This window comes from Aptenodytes forsteri, unplaced genomic scaffold (genome assembly GCF_000699145.1).
Source record: "Aptenodytes forsteri isolate BGI_AS27 unplaced genomic scaffold, ASM69914v1 Scaffold212, whole genome shotgun sequence".
Lineage (NCBI taxonomy): Eukaryota > Metazoa > Chordata > Aves > Sphenisciformes > Spheniscidae > Aptenodytes > Aptenodytes forsteri.
The window spans coordinates 4008768-4033568 of NW_008795487.1; the positions used below are offsets into that span (position 1 = coordinate 4008768).

General features: G+C 41.6%; 1 protein-coding gene across 1 annotated transcript; it reads left to right on the forward strand.

Annotated features, from left to right (window-relative positions):
* Window positions 1–1224: 1224 nt before the first annotated feature.
* On the forward strand, window positions 1225–23699 carry XG (Xg blood group). Its single transcript, XM_009281385.2, has 9 exons — window positions 1225–1285; window positions 12486–12527; window positions 12865–12921; window positions 17972–18007; window positions 20584–20649; window positions 21571–21627; window positions 22288–22326; window positions 22610–22729; window positions 23467–23699. Exons 1-9 carry the CDS (start codon window positions 1225–1227, stop codon window positions 23697–23699), a joined length of 711 nt encoding a protein of 236 aa, XP_009279660.2.
* Window positions 23700–24801: the final 1102 nt, after the last annotated feature.

The following is a 24801-nucleotide window of genomic DNA, read 5'->3' on the forward strand; positions in this document are numbered from 1 at the left end:
CTGTATCATGTGTTCTAGGTAACTCAACAGAAATGCACTTGGGGCCAGCTGTGCTCCACATCAGACCAGATCACCCAGCAACACCACGAGCGTACGGATCGGCCATTCATGGTAGCACAGTATTTGCTGCCCTAGTCAAAACAGCGCTGACAAAAACGCCTGCAGCTTGCCCCCCAGCAAAAGGGAGGACGCACACCAGCCTCATTGCTGGCGCCGGGCGCCAGTGTGACGGTGGCAGTCCAGTTCAACAGACAAGTGCGCTGGCACACGTCTGCTAGAGAGAGGCTATGACAAAACTGGATTTAAATCACATCAGTGATTTTAAAGTATGTTCATGTATAGATGGATGCATGATTTTTGTTCATTTTCCAAAGCTTTGTGTTCTCGCGCTCGGCACTATCTAAGATCTCTCCCCATGTAGGATATGCATGGATATTTATATTTAAAAATTATCTAGACCAATGGAAAAATCATAACAGACAACGTTTACCTTGTAAAGATAAGCATCTGCCAGGGAGCTAAGCATGCTCCAGTTCAGTAGTCTGACATCACATTTCAAGTTTACAAAATCAGGGGGTTTTGTCATCCCCCTGTAGACAATTCCCGAGTCTCTGCAAAGCAGATTCCCTCACTCGGTGGCTTGAGTTAGCGGTTAGGACTCTGACAGGATTGCCTTTATCAGCAGTTATTGCTCAGCGAAAAACTGAGCAGGAAGGCTTTGAGGACAGAGTATATCTGAGAGAGTTTTTTTCAAGTACGCTTCAGAGAAAGCCAGTCTCCTCTCACAAGCTACTTGAGCTCCCGCAGCACCGCACCCTGCTTTGAAGGCGAGGATGTCAAACAGGTTGGCTTTCCCTCTGGGAAGGAGGTGGATTCAGGGCGTGTTGGCTCCCTCCTCATTGGGTGCTGCCGCTGGTTCCCCGGCTCCCCACGCTCCCTGCCTGGGCGATAAATAGATTTCTTAGAGGGCGGGTGGCACCTACGGTGCTGCTCATGGCTTGGCCGTAGAGGGGTCGTCTGCTCTCGTTACTTGTCTTGTACTAGAAGAGGTTTTTAGGGACTTCTCTCTCTTCCTCGGCGCTTGAGTGTGATGGTGAGGGAACTCTTTGGACAGAGCCGCTGATTCCAAGCGTCTCCCTCAAACCTTGGCACTGCAGTTGCAACATCTACCATCATCGCTTGGAAAAAAAACACCAGTGCAATCAAGGCACTGCATAGAAGACCATGGGGAAATTCAGAAGTATCCTTCTTTTGTGCCTTGGCTTTCTTCTAGTCCACGTAAGAGGTAAGTGACCTTTGCCTTGGCTTATTTCTAGGTCGAGATTATTAAAAATGAAAAAAAAACCACCAAAAACCTAAACCCCAATCCCTAAAAAAAATTGCTTGTTTATTTAGAAATGCTTGCTGGCATTATTTTTGTTGCTACTGTTTCATGAGAAGCATTCAAGAGTGTTTAGATAAGTACTTCTGCAGTTTCTAGAGAGATATATATCTTTTGGATGATCGCTCATAATAGCCATGCTAGTTGGGGTTTGTTTGTTATAATTTCTTATTTTATCTTTAGTGTTACTCCCATAAAATTATTCACCAGTTTGGACTTGAGTATAAAAATTTTAAATGGAAGCTGTAAAATGAGAGCTTCCAAGGGAACTTTTAAGTTTCCAGAGAGATCCTTAGTCGGACACTAACTTCATGTTTTTAGAGCTTTTCTTGGTTATCGATATTTTGAAACATATTGGTTATATTGTAAAAACAAATTCTGATTCAGTTTAAAGATGCTCATGCTTTCATATTGGTGCTCATGCTTTAATAATTATAAATTAATAATTTATTAACCTTAGTCAACATATTCCTGAATATATAAAATCCAAACACAAGCATACTTTCTTTTTTTTCATGCAGGATTAATGAAGAATTGAATACATTTTGTACATATTTTTTGACAAATGAATAGCAGTTGGGAAAATGTAGTCCTTTCATATTGACTTGTTTTTCTATATTCTAACATAATTTTCTTTTAGCAAAACATTGTGTAAAACTTCTTTTGATACCAAACCAAACATGATCATCCTGTGTGCATCTGCCATGTAGTGTACTTGTAACCTTTTCTTTTTTGTATATTAGCATTACTTCAAAAACTTACAGCGCAGTGTTTGACTGCAGGAAGAAATCAGTCATTAACCACTAGTTCCAAAATAGCTGCTGCTGCTGCTCATCCTCCCACCACCCCTGATTTAAATGGAGTCTTAGGAGATCTTGCAGTGACGGGCAGTGAAAAAACCTTTCCTTAAATTAGTGCCGTAGTTCCATTTTAACAAACAAAGAATTATTTGGAGGTCTTCGGCAAGTAACGTGGCATAGAAACAGCAGAGCAGTAGGACTGTGCTGGCCTGCCCTGTAGTATGTTGTGAGCAGCGATGATTCACACAGTCTCTCGTCACTGGCATGCAGACTTTCTTGTTCTGGAGGACTCTCTTACGTTGAATATTTCTGTTCGAACAATCTGAGCATGGGCAAGCCAACTTCCATACACTCTATCACTTTAATTACAAGGACAGTCAGCCTAACCGTTCTTGCTTTACACGTGCTAATTTAGAGCCAGTTCAGGCCCTGCTTTGGGGAAGAAGTCATTGCTGAAAGCTGCTGTGGGCTTTGGGCACAGTCTTATGCCTGTGGAATGTTGAATATTTCTGTTCAAACAATCTGAGCATGGGCAAGCCAACTTCCATACACTCTATCACTTTAATTACAAGGACAGTCAGCCTAACCGTTCTTGCTTTACACGTGCTAATTTAGAGCCAGTTCAGGCCCTGCTTTGGGGAAGAAGTCATTGCTGAAAGCTGCTGTGGGCTTTGGGCACAGTCTTATGCCTGTGGAAACTATTTAATCCACTTTGAAAAGCAACATGAATTATTTTAAGTCTATGGCAACAGCCACTGAATTTTATCATCAAAGTATTTACCATGTTTCAGGGGACATTTACAGGAACTACTTCTCAGTCCTAATCAAGATATGATACGAGAAAGGCTTGGCCATGCTGGTGAAAACCTGGTCTAAGTCCTTACGATAGGAACATCTATGGCATTTTTTATACGCAGCCTTAATTCTTTTCTAAGCTGTAACCATCTGTGATAGCTTCTTGAAACTACTGTGCTGCCATGGCCAGGCCAGATCACATCACTCCCCTTACCATCTAGCATTTCCTTTATGTCCGGCTATCTTCAGTTAGTTGGCTAGGCTACCTCGATGGACACATCTCAACAGAAGTGTGGCATAACCAAGGACCACATTGCACAAGGAAAGTGAGACCTGATACAGTTCAGAATCTTACATGCTCACTGCAGTCTTCCATACTTTTATCTGCACTCTTTGGCTTTTGTTATTTCCAAGCTTATGCAGGTTACATGAGATCTCCCATGTAAGTTGAGCTGCAACAACTAATTGTCTGAGTGGCTTTTAGCCCAACCCAAATGAAAGAAACTTCATAGAAACTTCTTCCACCGAAGTTCATGCTAACGTCCCACGTCGGTTACTGCAGCTCAGCGGACCCGTGGTAATTCAGCTTTGGCTGTGTCTACACTGCCCACTTAGGGTGTGGTAAGACACAGCGTAGGTCCTAGTCCCCCAGCAACTGAGATCACGCACCTGTCTGAAACGCACTGCAGGTCCCATTTGGGCCGTACACCTGTGTGCGTACCTGTAGCGGGGAAGCGGTGCAACCTGAGGGCTCTCTCCTATACGGAGCTGGAAAGCAGCTGAGACTCTCACTCAGACCTGACTGCTCAGAAATGCTCCTCAGGTTCCCACTATAGATATAATCTACATATCCATGGTCTTTAAGACCAACTGATAGATCACATGTTTAGTCAGTAACAAAGACGGCACAAAGGCTGATGATGTTTAAGACGCACTAACTTTACTGCATCAAGTATTGCATGCTGTGCAGGTGAAAGGAACAGCATTTATTGCTAGCCAGTAAGCCATGTACCACGGTCCAGCTAAGGCTTACAAAGATGTTGACTCAAAACTAATTGTATTCTCAGTTAATTAGCTAGGCACTTTATGGGGAGAAAATTACAGACCTGTTTGGATTTGAGACACTGTGTGACTTAGTTTTATAAATAACGTAGTTTTCACTGGAGTTAAGAGACAGAACTGGAGAGATGAAAAACAGTCCTGTTTTTCATATAGTGCTCCATCAAGCTCCAGACCTCGCTGTCGCTCCGTGTGAGGTCCCTGCGTATGTGCTGAAGCACTCGTGGTATCATCAGGGTTGTATCAAGGAATTCTCTTGTTGCTGGGTGCCAAAACTATTTCACTCCAAATATCAGAGCTGCTATCATCTGTGGGCATGTCAGTGCTATCATCCAAGGGTGTGATTGCAGTTTGATAAATAGACATACCTGAGCTGGTTGAAATACTAACAGCAGCAGAGCTGTTAGAACATCAGAGCTTGGGAAGAGCTAACAACCGGTGTGGTTACTCAGCTTCTCAGGTTCACTTTTCCAACATCGCTGCCACATTGCGAGCCTGGTAGCAGTGCCCAAACTGCCTGTTTTCAGTATGTATTTTTCCCTCATTTGCATCAGCGATTGTCAATCCCTTTCCATCCCATTGAGGGTAATAAATAAAAAATAAATGTCATAATTCTTTCAAGATTAAAAATCAATGAAAATATGCCTTTCTGTGGCATTTTGCCTTGTGGTTAGGAGGAGAGAGCTTCAGATTGTTCTGATCAGTCTTCCTTCTTTTCCACCGGGGGGCTGACATTTATGAATGCTATGGGAAAATACTATCTAAAATCTGATCTGTAGTACAATATCTCATGAAGGCAAATAGGCCATCCCAATTGAAAGAAAGGGCTTGAATGGGTTATGACAATATAACAGTCCCACTTCCACTGTTTAAGCTTTGCCTGTCATCAATGCATTTCTTAATTCCTGAGGAACTTATTTAAAAAGCTAAATCACAGCAAAATATTTTCAAAGGGCAACAGTGCTCCAGATTAAATGAAAACAAAGACCAGAGCAGGCACTAAGATTAGCAGACAAATTAAAGCAAAGTCGCTCCTTATGTCGTAGGTCTTATAACATCAGTGGTGGAGGAGCCAGGAGCATACACTCCACACCAGGAACAGTCCTGAGTTAACAGCAACAAAGCCTCCCAGGTCACAATCTGTATCGCATCAAAACTGCAGCTCTACCTTGCAGGTTACCATTGAGATATGAGCCAGGTATTTCCATTCACAAACATCGTACAGACCATTTTGTTTCCTGAGCATAATGGTAACAAAAAGAAGGATGGCTCTTCGTGCAGAAATCCAACCCAGGTTTGCAGAGCATTCTGCACGTCAAGACTCTTGATTTCTGTTCCCTCTGAAGGCTAAGCTGCCAGATCCTCTTCTGAGTCTCCTGCTTTTGAAGTTCAGATACCAACTGATGCTCCATCACCCTTTGCCCACGGTCATTCAGAGAGGCTTCTCTCTGCACTCCGGTGGCATGTGCAGAGGCTTCTTCAGCTCTGCAAAGGGAGCCTAGTTGCTTTTCTCATTTAGTCCAAATGAGATGAGATGTGGCTCCTGAGACTCTGCAGAGACTTTGTTGCTGAAGAGACCTGCTTGCTGACGTCCAGCAACTCTTTCCAGCATTATTCTTTTCCAGAAAACACGTTCTTAATGGCATGAAACAGAGAAGATGCAGGCCTTGCTTCTTTGCTGTCTTGCATCTTAAACACACAAAGAATGTGTACAAAACACCCTGATCATCCACTTCGACTTGGCAGTATTACTAACCCCCTTGGAAGCAATATAAATAATTATGCCAATGGGCTACTGTGACTTCAGGGGGCACAGGATTAGTTATACAACAGAATTTCTGAAACAAATTCAACTCGATGTTAGTTACAGAATAGCACTACTGAGATCTGTGCTACCCATATTGAAGAGCTAAGGGTACTTTGCGTGTATTTTTACCAGTGTACTTGGGATGAAGGTGGGATGAGGAACATTAAAAGACACTCTGTGAGCAACAGAAATAACAAAGCCTGGCATCTCCCTGACCTCCCACGTTATCTTCAGCTCCCTCTGTTGTCTTCAAACTACCAGCTGGGGAAAGTGTGGGTTAGCCACACTAAGTACCAGCTGGTACTTAGGCAGTGAGTGGTCACTCAGAGAGCCCAACACAGCTGTTGCTTGTGCCACACTATAGGGTTTCAGTAGGAACACTCATATAGGTCTCTCGTTTGAGCCTATCTACGTGTACAGTTCTCATGTAGCGTGACCGTCATTAAGCCTGACACGCTCAGACCAAATGGCTGAAAAGGGCTGACAGCTTCACGAACCACACAGGGACAGAGAGAAGTTTTGGCTGAACAGCCCAGGCTGTGGCCTAAGCTCCGCTTCCTCATGACACAAAGCAGAAAATCTGAGTTTCAGTAAGATGTGCAGTCATATGGTGCTGCTTCATCGGAGATCCCAACTCCTTTGCTCTGCCTGTAATTTTACAGCACGCACCAGCTTCTTCTGCACTCACTCTGAAGCAAAATATAGAAAATTATGTAAGTTTTATTTTATGTATGCAGTCATAAAGAACAGCAGCTACCTTTGAGCAGCTGTTGTTTGTCCACAGCAAAGCAAACACCATCGAACCAGAAGATTTTCTTTCATGTTCGATGACACCATGCTGCACAGACCTAAAGCAGTACTGCCACTCTTGCTTTATTAGTGCATCTTATTTGCTGGTAATTATTTAAATGTGTTCTTGTATGAATAAGTGAGAGAGACCTTTTCATTTCCCTTGAATTCAAACTATAAACAGAAGTGGCCTAGAAAAAACCATGAAGCCAATAATCAGGTCCATATGCTGTGGTTTACGGACTGGAACTTCGATCTTAATTACAGATTTTAAAGCATACTCATTTTCCACCCCAGCATCAAGGGGTTGTAATGGCAATCATTGTTTATGGAACAAAAGGGCCACGACGGAAAAAAAAGCTACAGTAACCTCATCAGGAAGTATGGATCATGAGAGTATTACATCAAAGAAATAGTACCCGCTCATTGAGATTTTGTCCTAAGTGTCCACTCTGGGGCGTAAACCTTTATGTTCTCCCACAACTTTTCTTACATGAGTAATTTCCTTTAAACAAACATAATTGCTTCCTGAACACAGTTGGACCAGTAAACGGGTATGCTCTGAATCACATACCTGGGAGAATACATCCTATTTTCTCATTACAGGGGAAATATGTCTCATGATTGTATAATAACCAGAAATGATCTAGACAAAGAATAACTTACCATTTCAGCTAAAAAGAACATAAAATGGGTCCCACGAGCGATTTCGGTAACATATTGTTCCTTTTTAGAAAATTTTTGTTCTTATTTGTGAGTCACCCACTTCTTCCTCAGTCTCTGACAGCTTCACGATGTTTTAAGTTCATTGTATTCACAAAACAATTCTTATTTAATTACACTGAAGAAATAATTTTTGTTCTTGTTTTTAAATAATGTAAAATCAACTTCTTTTCCCTTTCTATCTAGCTCACATTTCTAAGTTAGTTGCTTCTAATTTATTTGTAACACAGGTAATCTCATCCCAATCACATTACTGCTAGCAATGCACTCAAAGCCCGTTAATTTAATCCTATTAATGACAAAAGGATTTATCTAACACACATGTGCATGTATGCATTTAAGATGTATGTCCACACATGTATATACACATATAGACACACTTTCTCATGGATCTTAGCTTCATTTTTAATATTAGACTATGCATATTAAATGCCTGAGAAGTTCATTTCGTTTGCCACATAACCTGACTCTCATTTAGCAATATTCATACTGTCTTATTTAAATGTGCATCATTTTAATGGCCACAAGCTGTGTTCATATGGATCCAGTGCAGGACTGAGCCTGCTTACAGAGAATAAAAATTGCAGAGTGAGGCCATGGTAGCCTTTTGTCAGAAAACTTCTGACTGCAGTCGTAATGACGAAAAGGTGACATCCACCTGCAGAATCCAGCCTTGTTCCTCGTAAACCCTCCTCAAAAACGGTGGGACCTCAGACCCTTGTGATCAATCAGCTCACAGTTAAAGGGTGATGGATCCATTTAACGTTTAGGTCACAAATTGAACCATAGGCAAAAGATGCTGCTGTCTGCATTTTAGTGACTGGATATTTGGGTCACATTTTCAGAAAACTAATACGGGAAGAAGTTTGCGAACATTAAATGTGCATGTGCCTGAGGACACGACTTTGCAGGGGACTGCCTTTGCGGGGTAAGATGACCTCAGCTCCGTGATGCTTCAGCAAGATGTGTCTTATATTCAAGGGAACTTACTAAAAGCTGGCTCAGTACCCCTGTGGCAAACAGCAACCATAACAGTCTCCATAGCAGAGCAAGTGGACTAACAAGGATTTTGTATCACCAGCCTTCCACCCGTTATATTTAAAAGGCTCGTAGAAGGTATGGGCATTAGTGAAAGCAACCGTCCTACCCAAAAGAATCATGCCTGTAAAAATAAATGTAGTAACTTTGAAATTTAAGCTACTATATTTTGATGCTTGGCTTTATGGAGTCTATTCTCCCTTGTCTGGCTGCTACAGAGAAGTCTACTGTTAGCTATTTAGGCCAGGTTTACATTTCAGATTTTTATAGGCACAGCTACATGTGTTGGGTAGAGATGAGGGCATTACATCCCAAATAAGGCTGCCAGTGACAGCAAAAGTCCTGCTGTTAGTATAGTTCATTGTGTTTGAGCAACTAGTATAAACATAATTAAAATAGGTCCTTTCGCGATACAAACTGTATACCCATCTGGAAGGCTTGCCTTCTCAGCTTAGCTTTTTCTCATTTGCAGATAAGGACTGTTCTGTGGTGTCAGGCAGGAGCTTATAAGCATTTTCTCAAATTCTCTGTTATGAATCGTTGTGGACCACACAACAAAAACCACTATTACAATAATTTTATTTCTATGTAAAAACAGGGATATTCCCAGAAGAAAGGCTAGGAGTGATGCCAAGAAATAGCATACTAGCCCAAAGCAGTAATAACAGAGAAACTCTGAGATAATAACTCCTGCATAGCTAAATCTCTTCATAACTTTATCCAGGTTAAAAAAACCCAAAACAACAAAAACCACACACAAAAATCCCCAACCAAATAAAAAACCCCAAAGGAACAAAGCTGTTTTCTCCCCACTAAAATTTCTTTCATTCTCATTTTCATCAGTATATTTCCAGCTGTTTCTATTATGGAAGCTGGTCTGAAAAAAAAGGCCATTTTTCTATGTGGAAAATTAATTTCTTTCAGTCTGTTTGTTCTGTGAAGAAGCTTGACTAATTTATTTCCATCGTCATTTATCTTCGGAGTTCCCTGAAGTGACTGCAGTTCCTATTGAACTAAATATTCTCTGAGTCTCTAATGCGTTTTTGGTTTTAGACCCACCATTTTACGGGTGAAATCTGGGGTGTTCAGCTATTTAACCATCTGTTATCCTCCCAAATTAGATTCTTAAAATGTCTAGGTGCAGTCTCAGAAATGGTAATGAGCATTTAATATTCTGCTCCACAAAATCTTACTCCTTGCGGTCATTTGATGTTATTATCGGAGGAAGTCGGGATGGAAGTCCAAGCAGTCTTCTGGTTTATTGGAGTATCATTTACCATGCTGCACAGATGTCCCCATACAATCTGCCCATCTGTCAAGGTTTATATTTACACAGCCGAAGAGATTTCAGTGTAGATTCCTGTCTTACTCCCAATCGCTCATTCTGTGTTGGCATCTGTTTATTTTATTACTTGGTTTATCATGAGAAATAATTAAAAAACAATCAATCTGAATAATTTCCGCAGGAGATTGTCAGGCTGCTTTTTTCTCTTCTGAAAATTTCTGTAGTTGTCTTCTATTTCTCCCTTGCTGTCTCAAAAGAACATCTCTTGTCTTTTCCCACTTCTTTGATAACAGAGCAGACATAAAACAGGAGAGGGAAACATCGGTATTGTCCAGGAGAAGGGCAGATGTTAGTAACTGTTTCCGTATGCTGTTTTGCTTTGGTTCTCATGCAATTGGAAGCATCTGCATCATCTTGTTTGAATTCCATAATCTCTTTTGATTAGACTCCTCCTTCTATTTTTTTCTTTTCCCTAACTTCAAAGAAATATTATACCTGAAAATTTTCTAGAGCCTTCCTGCACAAGACAATTTTGTCACATTCTCTTTACAGCATTAGGACCTTGGTAGCTGCTTTCCATATCGTTAGTTCCTGCGTGTCAGGACCTGTAACAAAGGAGCTGGTTTGGCCAACAGCTCTTCAGTGTTACAAAACTATTTCTGATGACTCACTCTAATGAGATATGGTTTGAACCCTGCCGGCAGTAGCCTGCAGCAGCAGGGCTCGGGTCAGACAGCCTCCTTCAGCACTCAGGGTGCCGATCAAGAATGAAGATTTATCCAGAGGACACAACCAAAGGACGGCCAAACCCAAGTTGCTCGTATTGTTGGCACTGAAGAAATGATTCAGAAAAATATAATTTGACCATATAAGTTGAGGCAACGCCAGGACGTCAGCCTGCGGATAGGGGTCTGCATGGGGATCAAATCGTCCCATGGCTGGGCAGCAGCACAGCTGTGACAGCCCACGGGCAGGGGCTCAGGGCCAGGAAGGGCTGGTGATGCCCTCAGGGCTCCGGCAGGGAATATCTTCTGAGGAAGCCACTTGTCAATTTTATGTATTTATGTATTTTAATGGATTCATGTAAAAAAAAAAACCTGTCAGGGTCTCGGAATATTATCCATCTAAGGACCCAGTCCAAAGGTTACTGGACTTAGCTAGGTTGGCTGAGCGGCCAGGGCAGGGGAAGGAGAGGTGGTCAGACGAGGTGACACTCCAAGATCAGCCCAAATAAGAGATAAAATGCTACTGTAATAACATTAATGGGAAAGCTTTACGCTGTTATCTGCTTTTCCTTTCCAAACACAGGTTTGTCATAATATTTTATAGGGACGGTTTTGCTTTAGAAGCCATTCACTATTTTGCATTCCAGCTTCATTTTATCTTTCCCGTCAGACACCAGCTATAATTAAGTTCACAGACCTACGTGAAAATCCTCATGGGAATCAAAACGTTTCTACTTCATGCTCCTGCGCTGATTTTTATCTGAGGATCACACAGTGTTTTACCACTGATAATTAATCTTTCCAGGAGCTCTTAGACACAGGTGAGAGCTATTATTCAGGAACAGTAATTAAGGTGAAGAATGCCATGAAGATGGACAGCACCTGTCGAGAACAGAGGGCTGAGCTGAACTCAGAGTGTTGTCGTGCTGGAGAACCTCTGACGGCCTCTCTCTGTTCCTCAGTTTCCCTGCTTGAACAATGACGCCTTTCTTGCTGTGAAGTCTTCAAGACTTACCAAGAAAAACGCTTCATCGAAGAGTTAGGTATTAAGCCTTTTAGACAGGATAATAAATAGATGCAGATCAAGAGGCTTACTCGATAGAGCACAGTAAAACATTTCTGCTTAGGGAAGCCATGGCACGTCGTGACTTTTTGCAGGTTTGTGCAGGCTGATCTTGTATTTGGTGTGCAAACACAAGGATGGTGAAGTTTCAGTCTGGATGAAAACTAATGGATACACACTCTGCAAAGAGGTGTTTCATGAAGGCTGTGTATTAAAAGGAAAGTGGCAGATTGTAGAGAGTGGAAAGTAAAACTCACATGAATAACTGTGTTTGTTCAGTTCAAAGTCGTCTGCTTCAGTTTGTACATTTTAAATATTTTCCAGTTTTATTTACCTGCTAACTTCAAAGGTCAGAATGCTAATTGCCCTTGCCGTGACATTTAATGACATCATTGTCACCTAACACAGAACAGGAAGGGTTCTTTTCTCCCCTTTCAGGTTTTTTAAGGTTCAGCGGAAACTAAATTAGGTAAACACATCTTTATATCTTTTACTCCTGGCACATGTTACAGGAAGAATTAAAAAAAAAAGTCGATTCATGTTAAAAGTGATCACAAGGCAGGCTTGCCCGTAAAGCTGCTCTCTGAAGCTGAGCTAGTAAAACAATAATGGAGATATTAAAAGTTCTCACCTAATGATTCTGGTTTGCAAGTACCGTGCTGCACGCTACTTTCAGCTGTCTCCTGGCAATAGCCCTTGTGCCCTGCAACAGGCAACCCGTGTTCTTCAAAGGCGTGTTTCCACAGCGGCTGAATATGGGCAACACGAGAGAGCCGCTTCTCTTTGCGCTACCTGCACGAATAGCTTCTTTGAATTAAATAAGCCCATCTCGCGTGGTCATTCAGGACTGCACGGCGCAGGGACAACAGCGGACAGCTTGCTCTGCGCCTGCTCCTGTTTGGATGGATTTTTCTTTTGCCTCTTACTGGTGTTCTGGCTTTGTCCAGAGCCCTCAGACCAGGAGGTCATGGAAACCTGCCCACTGACTTAGTCTCTTTCCTTCTGTCACCTTCCTTCTAGGTCAACGTGATTTTGATTTAGCCGATGCTCTTGATCACCCAGGTAGGTAAATCTCCTATCCTTATTTTACCATGGCATTTAGACCCAATAATAAATCTTAAGTCCTTTTCCTTGAGGACTGGAATATGAAGTGGCTAGTACTTAAGTTAAAGATATACAGAATTGAGAAATGCTAGATTTCCATGTTTCTATCATAAAATTAAAAGTTTCTTTAAAACAAAAAAAAAGGCTTTGAAAACATATCCCTTCGTTTTTAGCTTCTGTCATGATGCGTAAAGATTTATTGAATGCAGCTCTCTAGATTTGCAGATACCTTCTTTTGATAAGTTGAAAAAGTTTAAGCTGTTATTGTTTATTGGTGTGTCATTGTGTTCTACAGAGGACATAATTACCAGGAAGCCTACAGTGGTCAGAAGACCGACAAGGCCTGTGCTGAGTGAGTAATGAAGACAACGGGTCATAACTGATTTTAGATATGTAGAAACTGTCTCCCATGAGATTCTTGATCATATTTCCTAATGTACTGTAGCTGAGATCATTTGTGTGAATACTAGCTGTCTTCTACATGTAAAGTAAGTGGGTTTTGGACAATTACCAATTTGTAGACCAGCAGTCTTTACTGCTTCCAGTAAGACTTTAGAGCATGACTGGCCACTGACGGCATTTTATTTCCTGAAGATCTTCTTCACCCTTTTCCAGCCTGTATTGAACTCCCTGGGGAGTATAACCATGGGTAACTGTTGCTAAAAATGGGTAACTGTTCTTCTGCTTTTTTTTTCCATTACCTTTTCTTTTAGCATAAATATTCGTGATTCTTAATAACAGACCTGGAAAAGAATCAGAAGGCATTTGGGTATTCTTTCTTCTCCCCATGTATTTACTTAATATTAGCTAGTATTGATTGCTACAAAGACCTGTGTCAGAAAGCAAAAAAGGCTCTGAACAGCAGAGAGAACCAAAAGGTTTTAGCTGTAGTCCTGAGGATGACAAATTATGATTTCCAATGAACACTCGTTATTGTTGAAAAAACCCAAACCCCAAACAACAACAAAACCACACATGCATTTATGATGAAACATTTTATGATAACATAGAGATTTTTCAACTAAACTACCTGAAGTAAATTTCTGGCTATCATACAAAATGCTTGAATCAGGAAATGCTGGATAACATTAGCCCACACAACAACTTTCAGCTTTTTTCTGGATAAACATTGCAATAAGTCTTTAGGTACACAAAAGCAGTTACATTTTCCACACGATTCTCTGGCTTGCTCTTTGAACAAACAAGGCAGTGTTTTGCAAATGTGGTAGCTACTAAATCCTGTAATGGTTGCATTCTTCCTTCCCACTTCATTTTGCAAAGAAAATCTGTGTTTGGCCTAGATTAGAAGTGTCTATTGTAAAGTACTGCTAAGCCACTGCCCTCTACTTAGCTAACTGTCCTGACTTCCTTTAAAGTTTGTGGAGAGAAATCAGCATAGGGTCATAGAATCACAGAATGGTTTGGGTTGGAAGGGACCTTAAGATCATCTAGTTCCAACCCCCCTGCCATGCATGTCTAGGGACAGTTCATATCACTTTAAATGTGGATTTGTTCTCATCCTGACATTTTAAGTAGGTTACTTGAATCGTGCCCTCAGTCATGTTTAAAGGTAACCTAGGGATGCCAGTATCTACAGTGAAGCTGCCTCAGTCAGGTGAAAGGAATTTGATTTTTAGGGACTCCTAAATCTGTTAGAGATACGGCCATCAGGTGATTATCTGCCCTACCTGAATCAACTTCACTAATTCTTGGGAATGGAGAAGTCCATGTTTTCCAGACCATTTTGGAATCTCTTTCAGCACTGAAGAGGATTGCAGGAAGTTTAAAAGCAATTAAAACTAATTTAGAAAAAACAGTGTTAAAAATCAGTTACTGTATTTGGAAACATGTGCAGAAAGATGATACAAAGGTATGTCCTAGCATCTGCCTGATGCTTCATCTTAACCTCAGGGTCTCCTCTATGTCTCATTCAGCCAGCATCATTGAGAAATGAGGCTGCCTGAGATGATGATTTTGGTTGAGCTGGAGCCAATTACTGTACAGGCCATGTCCTCTGGGCATCACCTCCCACATGGAAACCTCTGCCTGAGCTGAAGCTCTCTGTAGGCACCTCCCATCTAGTGTAACAAAGTTCAACACAAAACTTAATGGACGGAGAAGGTGATGTTTATTTGCAAAATCTCTAAGTAAGTTGATTTTACCCACTCACATTCATCCTGCCATTGATTTAATTCAACCACACGCTCAAACCCACACACGCATGAGCACCAAGATGTGTGTGCTCAGGTGGTCTGGTGAGCATCATGTGCAACACAGGACAAGGTACGCTAGCTACTGAGTCCTTATCCCGTCTCTGCGGTTCTTCTTGATCAGAAATGACAAGCTAGTTTATGTACAGATCTTTTAGACCCTTTAGGAGTCATCAGCTATTATGGAGAGGTCCTTTGCCTCAAAATCTTGCGTACTTCAGCAAGTACGTCTCTGAACCCTAGGGCAGGTTGCTGCCCACTGTCTGGTTTTGCTTGTTTGGGGTACACAGACTATGTCTACAGCCTATTTTCTGGGTGGGCGAACAGGAAAAGTAATGGAATAGGTGATATGCTGCAATCTTTGGCTTGAATGCCCTTCTGCTTTTCCTCTGCTGACAAGTCATCTGTGCTGTCATCTTATCGGAGCGCAGGCCTGCTGGTTTTGACAGAAACAACACATTCCTCAATTTTACTGCTGGGAACAGTGACCTTCATTGTCTGTTCCTTTAACCCTTTGCTCTGCTGTTTCTTCTGGTCCCTACAGACACAGCAGAAAGATGATACAAAGGTATGTCCTAGCATCTGCCTGATGCTTCATCTTAACCTCAGGGTCTCCTCTATGTCTCATTCAGCCAGCATCATTGAGAAATGAGGCTGCCTGAGATGATGATTTTGGTTGAGCTGGAGCCAATTACTGTACAGGCCATGTCCTCTGGGCATCACCTCCCACATGGAAACCTCTGCCTGAGCTGAAGCTCTCTGTAGGCACCTCCCATCTAGTGTAACAAAGTTCAACACAAAACTTAATGGACGGAGAAGGTGATGTTTATTTGCAAAATCTCTAAGTAAGTTGATTTTACCCACTCACATTCATCCTGCCATTGATTTAATTCAACCACATGCTCAAACCCACACACGCATGAGCACCAAGATGTGTGTGCTCAGGTGGTCTGGTGAGCATCATGTGCAACACAGGACAAGGTACGCTAGCTACTGAGTCCTTATCCCGTCTCTGCGGTTCTTCTTGATCAGAAATGACAAGCTAGTTTATGTACAGATCTTTTAGACCCTTTAGGAGTCATCAGCTATTATGGAGAGGTCCTTTGCCTCAAAATCTTGCGTACTTCAGCAAGTACGTCTCTGAACCCTAGGGCAGGTTGCTGCCCACTGTCTGGTTTTGCTTGTTTGGGGTACACAGACTATGTCTACAGCCTATTTTCTGGGTGGGCGAACAGGAAAAGTAATGGAATAGGTGATATGCTGCAATCTTTGGCTTGAATGCCCTTCTGCTTTTCCTCTGCTGACAAGTCATCTGTGCTGTCATCTTATCGGAGCGCAGGCCTGCTGGTTTTGACAGAAACAACACATTCCTCAATTTTACTGCTGGGAACAGTGACCTTCATTGTCTGTTCCTTTAACCCTTTGCTCTGCTGTTTCTTCTGGTCCCTACAGACACACGCATTTCCATTTGTATTTCATTCATATCAACCTTAGCATTTCTGCAACAAATCACTGCATGAACCCTCCAGAGTAGAGCCCTGCATTTTACCTGCATTCTTCATCTCAATAATAAATTGAATCCAGTTTGCAATTTATTGCTTCTTACAGTGTTAGTATTTGACACATAAAGGTATTTTTGAAATGCAACTCTCTGCTGGCCAGACACAGACAGGATCAACACCTGGCTTGACAAGAACAAACCGAGTCATGAATTTGATTATTTTCCTGCCAGATTGGTGACATCAAAGCATTTCTGAGTTGTTACACAAACGAGACTAGATACTGTGCAAAAGCAGCTTCCCACTCCCTCTGGATATAAAGAACACATGAAGGCAGACTTCTGCACGGTGATGCATTTGGATGGATTTTCCTGCGTTTTGGGAATTCTGACACAATTATAATGAAAAAAACCCACTTAATTGAGTGTCTGTCTAATTTTCTGTGGCAATAAGCATTAGTATCAAAATTTAGGTAGATTTTGCTGTCCCTTCTGATTCATTCCAGCACTCCACATTTATAAAGAGCAAGAAAGGGATCGTTGGAGTTATGACATCCATCTAATGTATTTCTGCCTATCACTCAGTGACCTTTCAGAGCTCACCGTCTTTCCATACCCTAAAATACCAGCCACATACTCATATCCACACCTGCATGCTGGAAATGGAGTTCCTCTTGTTTATGCATCTGCAGCTCACTGAAAAATTGTTTATTGGAAGGCAAATTCCATCCCAGGTACAGCAAGACGTGTACATTGCTGGGGGAATGGCAATAGCCTGTTGATTCACTGCATAACATGCACATGCAGACATTTAAGTATATTTTAAAACAGGAAGTTTAAAAGCAATTAAAACTAATTTAGAAAAAACAGTGTTAAAAATCAGTTACTGTATTTGGAAACATGTGCAGAAAGATGATACAAAGGTATGTCCTAGCATCTGCCTGATGCTTCATCTTAACCTCAGGGTCTCCTCTCTGTCTCATTCAGCCAGCATCATTGAGAAATGAGGCTGCCTGAGATGATGATTTTGGTTGATGATGATTTTCTATAGCTCAGCCAAAGAAAAACAGACTGTCACCCAACCTCAGACAGGCGCGTATGATCGCTTGAAGCAAAAATTTTTATGTCACCATGACCCTTACATAAGTTAGTTGATTTAATTATCTCTCCCTAAGTAGGTTTATTATTTCCCAGTATTTGTTCTTGAAAAGGGTATTCAGTTTTTGCAGTTCAACAAATTACACATGAGCCAAACATGCATACACCAGTTTTAACCACAGACATAAATGTTAATAAATAAGACATAAATGTTAATAAATAAGTATATTTAAAAAATAGATACATTTTAGTATCTTAACATAGCTAATTTTATTTATGTACTTGCAAATATATTAAAGAAGTATTGATCTTGATTCCATTATGACATTTATTCTGAGCTTATTTCAAGCAGAAATAAATCTTTCATATTTTGAGTAGAAAATACTGTATCATTTGTCAAATATTGTGTGGGCAAATATGAAATTTTGTAAGAGTTTTCAAGAAAAGTGTAATACCTTATTTGAATTTGTGGGACTGACCTGAAAAAGTTGCTTGTCAAACATTCAGTTGTACATTTTCTATTAAAACTAACATGTCATTTCCCTCAAGAATTGTGTGTAACTCACTTCTCCACATCTTCCTCCTTTTCATTTTAGACAATGATCTGCATTTAGGAGATGCTCTTGGTGGGGGTGAGTACTCTCTTCCTTTCTCACATATAATGGTCGGGGTTTTTCGTAATCTTTTTCTGAAGTCTGCCTAATTTGTGAAAAGAGATTTCAAGACTGAAGGAGGAACTGTAGTAATGGGAGTCATTACAACTCATGTACATGCAGCCCTTTTGCCAGAGGCCATCGTGCAGAGCGGGGACAGCAGGATGGGCTGTGTCTGGCTGCCAGCTGTGGGAGCTTGCAGGCTGGCCTACCTGCGTGAACTAAGTCAGCTACGGTTTACGTTACCATGCCAGGCTGCCACAGTCGTGGCTGGGGAGAGGATGTACTGCCTGTTCAGCCGTGATGGTTCAGGGTGGTGGCCTCTGGCAGAAGGTTGAAGACAACAGGTGATGGCAGTAGTTTCTTCAGCTACCAAAAATTAGTCTGCCTAAGATTAGGAATCAGAGATAACGGTGGGTGGAGAGAGATGTGAGCTTGTTGTAGCTCTGCTGATCCCAGATCAGAAATGCAGGAAGGAATGTTTCAGAGATGAGCACTGATGGACAAGATATAGCTTAAGCTTGAAGCAATCAAGCAGTTGTAACCTGCTATAACTTCCGGGTATTTCTATAACATCCAGAACTGACCCAGGAAGTATTCACCGTACTGTGCTGAGGCGTGTAGACATACGAAATCCCTGACTTTGGGAATTTTTTGCACCACATTTTGTTCAGTGTGTTTAGAGGTATACCAAGGACGTGAAGTACTCTAGAAAGGTTCTTGTACACTGAAATTATCTAAAATGCAAGTAGTATTGATTCAAAGCCTAAAATTCCACTTGAATCAAGGCTACACAAAAGAAAAATTACCTCTCAGCCCATTGCACAGAACCTCTGAATTACGACTCTGGTTGCAGTGGTCTGGTTCACTCATGTTTCAGTCTTAGAGAATCATAACTTTTATATTATTCTTTCCCATTTCCAGGGCTTCCTGCATTTCCAGGTTCCCCTGTGGCATTTCATGCCTGTGTTTGAATGACATGTTAGCCCACACTTTATAAAGCTGAATTTAATTTTGTTTATAATTCCCATGTTTATACTGTCACTTCTTCCTGCCTGTACTAAATGTCCATTCCTGCAAGTTTTTGATGGGTACTGTTATGAGAGGATGGGTTTAGTATGTTGATTAAATTATTAATGAACAGCTTAAGTATCTTCACTAAAACCCACCTTTTCATTCAGAGGATGGCAAATGATGTTTCCCTCAGTTTTTATTTCTTTGCTCCATTTTCAGTTCAGGTTCTTAATTGACATTCGTACATGGTGTAATGGGATTAATGATATATACCTCATTATCAATAGTTCTGAAGACATTATTTTTTCACTAGCTATGCCATAGAATATATCTTCTTATGCTTAGAGAAGACTGAATAAGTGCAGAATCATAATAGAAATGAATAATGAGATGGGTAGTTTTCTGCTTTTGTGCCATGGTGAGTCTTATTTTGTTACACACAGTTCTGGAACAGAACAAGTCTCTTCTTCTATTGAATAGAATTAATGGGGCAAAGTCTGATTCAGCAAAGCTTTAAGACTCTACCTAAAATCCATTGACTGCAGTAGGCTAAACTCGCCTGAAGTTAAGCATATATCTAAATAATTTGCTGAAGCAGAACCTAAACATTACTCACAAACAGCATTATATTTAGCAGCTAGGCAAGAAGAAAACATGATAGAAGGGCATCTGGCATGTATTGAAGGTGAAAGAAAGATTTAAGGAGAGGGATGGAAATTGGCATTTATTTCTGTGACCTAACTTTGATTTATTCAGAGCTAAATTCACTGTCTGGCTGAAAACAGTTAAATATGCAACTGAACTGGTTGGAGAAAGGACGGCAAGAGGGGACCTACTCTATACATGCAGAGCAACAGCCCTGGGCGTTAACTTTGGCAGGTTTTGACCTGAGACAGCTCTTGCTACTCCAGTACTGTATGTGCAGTTTGGAAACTGCAATTAGTCATCAGATCTCCTGCTCTATCCAATGCATCCCTTCCTAATACTTCGGCAAAAATTAAGGCCAAATACCAGCACAAACTCCTAAACAACAAAGCTGAAGTCTGAGTTCATTTTGCACTGTTCAAGAGTAGAAAATTCATCATGCGTTAGATGAATTCAGCACCTGTTAGACGAAACTAATCTCCAGCTCTTAGTAATACCTGCTGATGGCACAGAGATAACCTGTTGCCTCCTGCCCAGCCCAGAACACCAGCTTCTCTGTCGGCTCTGCATAACTGCACCACTGACACCTACAGTAACACACTGTGCTTCCCAGCTGCCAGCATTTGCCAGAAATATGTGAAATATTTTCCTTCAACATTTTTGTGAATTCCCTCCTTTTAATTTTGAAAATATTCCCTTTTCACTTTCTAATTACTTTTAGTAGCTAGCTATTTGTTGATATAGGGCTTGAGACTTTTTAACTAGTGACAAGGTCCTTTTCCTAATTCACCGGAGGACAAATTAGAAATAGGTATAAAATCTCAGGTTATCATACTCTTTACTTACAGCTCTCACTTTTGCCTGGCCAACCATCTAACACTATTAATTATCAATAGGTGACATCCCAAGAAAACCTTTATACCCACCTCTTCCACCACGACCGGGAAGCCATAGTAATTCTGGTAAGAATATTTTCTCCTAAGAAAATCTAGCACTATGAGCTGTTCAGAGCAGATATTTTGAATAGTTTACTCTCTTAATTCTTTATTAATAGTTTTTATTATCCCTTCACTCCATCTCCCTTTTGTAATCACTGTTCCTGACCCAGGGTTTAGAAAGATTTTCTGAGTTTTAGTGTTGGTACCATAGAGCTTTTCTGTCTGCCCAAAATGTGGGACGTTGACTCCTAAGTGGCATGAGACTAACACTCACCTTGTTTGCCTTTTCATTTTGGGTATGTATACACTGAACCATGCTAAGGTTCAAATTTGATATCTAGCCACAAGGCGTGGATAAGCTTATGTTCAAATCCATACTGAGATGTGCACCTGAGATGGCCCTGGGGCATACAACAGGTGGGACTGGGGAGATGGATGTAAGCCTGTATTGCTTTTGAGTGTGGTCCCAAACACCCACTTAAATAAAGTGGAAGTGGCACATCTATCCCAGCTACCATCATGTATCCCGTATTTACTTCTGGTATGATTGTAGTGGTGAGCCGTGGGCAGGTCCTTCTGGAGTCCTTCTGGAGTCTTTCCTGGAAAGGACCCACTGACTTCCTGCTCCAGGAACCGCTGGGATTTGAGATGTCCATATTATATAACGATTTGTGCTACTGAGAACTCAAGCCCACACATCCCACAAGTGCCAATACAGACGCAGAACAGGTAGACACCAACAGCTTTAGTACTCCAGCTTCCAGGTGAATTTGAATAGGCGACCATTCAGTGCAAGACACCTGACCTATCCGCCATGTCGAAGCTGGGATTTCAAAGGTCTCTTAGCCCTCCTTACTGCATTTCAAAAAGACTGGACAAGGGAGCTGAAGGGGTTACCATTGATCAGATAATTTTGCAAAATAAATCCTAATCTTTATCTTGCAGGAGGTTTTGATGACTCAGATCTCCTTGATGGGAAGCCTTTACCACCACATGTAACAGGTAGTATTTGCCAATTCTCCTTGCAGCTTCTCCCTATTACTTGTAACTTGGAGCTGGCTGGTTTTGCTTTAGTGGTAATCTGTTGTCACTGCAGGTATAGGACAAGACTCTGCTATTTTTATTTAAATTAGTTATTCTTCTCCACAAACCATGGCTTTGAGCCTGAAGCTCAAACTTGAAACACATTCCTAAATACTTTGTAGCGTTCTGGCACATGCCAGAACCTTGCAGGATTAATCCCTTTGAATTCAGCTAGGACAGTCCCAAAGCAAGGGGCTTCTGCTGAGAACTGAAAGTAGATGCACCAGGCCTATGATCTTGACTTAAATTACTGATAAATCATCTGATTGGCAGTAAAGAATAGCCAGAGGATACTGGCCTCCCACTCCCTGTGAAATCAGCTTGATGTAGACTGCTAAGTATTATCCTTTTTTTAGAAGATAATATTCTTCTCCAAAAACGAAGTGTCAGGAGGATAGACGGTTATTCCTCCGGCCAGCGCAGCTGTCAGTCAGGACTGGAAGGGGAGCTCCTCTCTCACAGTCCTGTCCAGCCGCCCCCTTTCACCTTCTGTACGAAATCACGCTTTGCGTGATTGAAACCTTGTTCTCAAAACAAGATGAAAAACATTTCTTGATGAAACTTCACCCTCTATTCCAGGAGAAGAAGAGCATAATTTCAATCATGGAGGAAACACGGGTATAGTAAATAATTTATTCTATAATTTGTTTCCGATCATCATAAAATAGTAAGAAAATGTTAGCCTTACAAAGTACATATACTAAATTAGGCTTTAAGACACCATTTTCACACCAGCTGTAATGTAGCGTAATTTCTAGTCTTCTGCTTAATTCTGTTTAATGAATTTCCAATGTTTCACCAAACAATTCTCATAGTTTGGCAAAAGCACACCTTAGTAGAGAATATGCTTAACTCAAACCATTTCAGTGCCTCTGAAAAAAATCTCTCTCTTTTTCCACAGATTCAGGATTAATAGCTGGAGTTACATCTCCTATAATTTCTGCTTTTGTAATATTAGTTGTTGGATCAATAGCGGCCTACTCCGCTTATAAGAACAAGAGACTTTGTTTCAAACCCCATGGTAAGACCAAATTGGTTTCCAGCTTTCCGAGTTGACTTAGCGCTGGAGCAGATGGGAATTTTACCAACAATTTCAGCGGGGGCAGAAATAGGTCAGGGATGAGGGCATTTGAAAATCTCGTCCTAAACAAACTCACTGGTCTGTAAGATATACTGGTAATTAATGTTTTTCATCAAGAACAAGTATAGGAAGCCATAATGTGCCCAGAAGTTGGATGTACGTAACTTTATGAAGGAAATTACATGACGTGAGGTCTCTGCCACCACAGAGGTGACTGACTGTCATGGCCCTGTGTGTGGAAACCAGTCTGCGTGGCCCAGATCAGCCTTGCCTGGGGCATCCCCATGTATCCTCTGGCCAGGGCCCCCATTTCAGCTCTGGCCTGGGTGGGCCTCCTGCCCCAGCCTGTGCCACATCCCTGGCACGCCTGCCCCGGCCATGAGCCTGGGTAGCTGGCTGGGTTTCCTGGCTTGGCCTTGGGCGGGCCAGTTGCCTTGTCTTCATCTGACAATGGCTGGCCCATCCATGGGGCCTGTTTGCCATCACCGCCCCTCTGTGCGTGCCTGCCACTGGGGAGGCGACGGCCTGGGCTTCCCTGCTGCTGCCTTTGGCTCCCAGCTCTTTGGGAACAGCCCAGCCCTAGCCCTTAGCTGCCACAGAGGTCAATTTAAACCTCTAATTCATGTTATTTGTTCCATAACGGGACTAACGACTAAGACATGAGTCTCCACACACAGGAGGTGTGTGGAGAAGCTTCACAGGCATTTCTGAGAGATCTGGGATCCTCCAGCACTTCAGAAAGCCCCAGCCTGGGGCTGCCATAGCGGGCTCCGGGGTGGCTGCTGCTGGCCGGGTGCCGGGGGAAGGCTTGGGCAGCGTTACACAGGGGAGATTCAGCCGGATCACGGCCCGGGATGTCTCGGGGGAGGCCCGCCAGGGCCTGAAGGCTGTTTGTGCCCTCAGGGTCTGACAGTCACTTATTTTCCTCTGTTTCTATGGCCGGGGTGTAACTAAAGCATCAGGTCAGTGATTCTGCGGCCCTCTAGAAATGGGGAGAGAGACAATTGGGGAAGGCTGTCTGTATGTCTCTGGGGATACGAGGTTCCCACCTGCTGCCTCAAAAGGACTGGAGCAAAAGAAGCCCAGAAGAGCTGGCAAAGGGCATCCGCGGTGGAAATGCTGAATGTTCAATCTTCATTTTTCAGGCGGGGCTACAGTGTAAACTGCTGAAAGAAGAGTTGCCCTCTGATCACAGGCTCCTTTGGTTGGTGACATTCAGCGCACAGATCCGACAATTTTTTTCTACTTTATCATTCTGACAAAAGAAAAATCTTCCTCTAATGAACGTTTTGTTGAGACATTGCAATCCTACTCTTTTTTACCTGATGTCACTCTCGCACCTTGAGCTTTACATCATCAAAAATGTGCTTAAAACGTCTGGGGATGGTATTGAACTATCTGACCTGCATTCATAAAGGTTGGATATGCATTTTGATTCAGAAGTTATTTTAAAAACCAAAGAAATCAAGTTTAATATAAACTAAAAATGTAAAGATTTTGGTTTGTGAGCATTTGAGTCACCGAACAATTTTTTTTTCCTGTTTTCAAAATTAGCCAAAATACTTAATCCTTCTGATGATAGAATAGGAATAAGGAAATTGCCATTTCCGTTCATACATGTTGGGATTCTTTAGTATATTTCTGTATTGTCTATAATGTTCAAGAAAAACCTGAAGTTGTATAAAGGATTACAAATTTTAATGCCTTTACTTTGTATTTATGTCTGAATTCTAGCAAAGTGAAAGGACCTATAGATGGAAAATTCATTCTTGATTTTAAAATATAGCATGAAAGAATATGTACATTGATGAACCACTGTTTAAAAAAAATAAAAATGAGGAACACATGCTGATTTATTTATTTATTTGTTTGTTTGTTTGTTATTGAAATGGTGTTTAGCTCTTCTCAGGAACTGGAATTTGACATAAATTTTGTTTCTCTTCTTGAAAATGTAGGTCCTGCTCTAGAAGCCTTTAAAGGCATTAATCTGGCAGCTGGTTTTTTAAAGAATC

Excerpts from the sequence above, each read along its gene's own strand:
- XG (XM_009281385.2), top strand. The coding sequence starts at position 1,225 with ATGGGGAAATTCAGAAGTATCCTTCTTTTGTGCCTTGGCTTTCTTCTA. Across the intron at positions 12,922-17,971 it reads ACCGACAAGGCCTGTGCTGA|ACAATGATCTGCATTTAGGA; the intron begins GTGAGTAATGAA and ends TTTTCATTTTAG. Across the intron at positions 21,628-22,287 it reads TTTACCACCACATGTAACAG|GAGAAGAAGAGCATAATTTC; the intron begins GTAGTATTTGCC and ends CCTCTATTCCAG.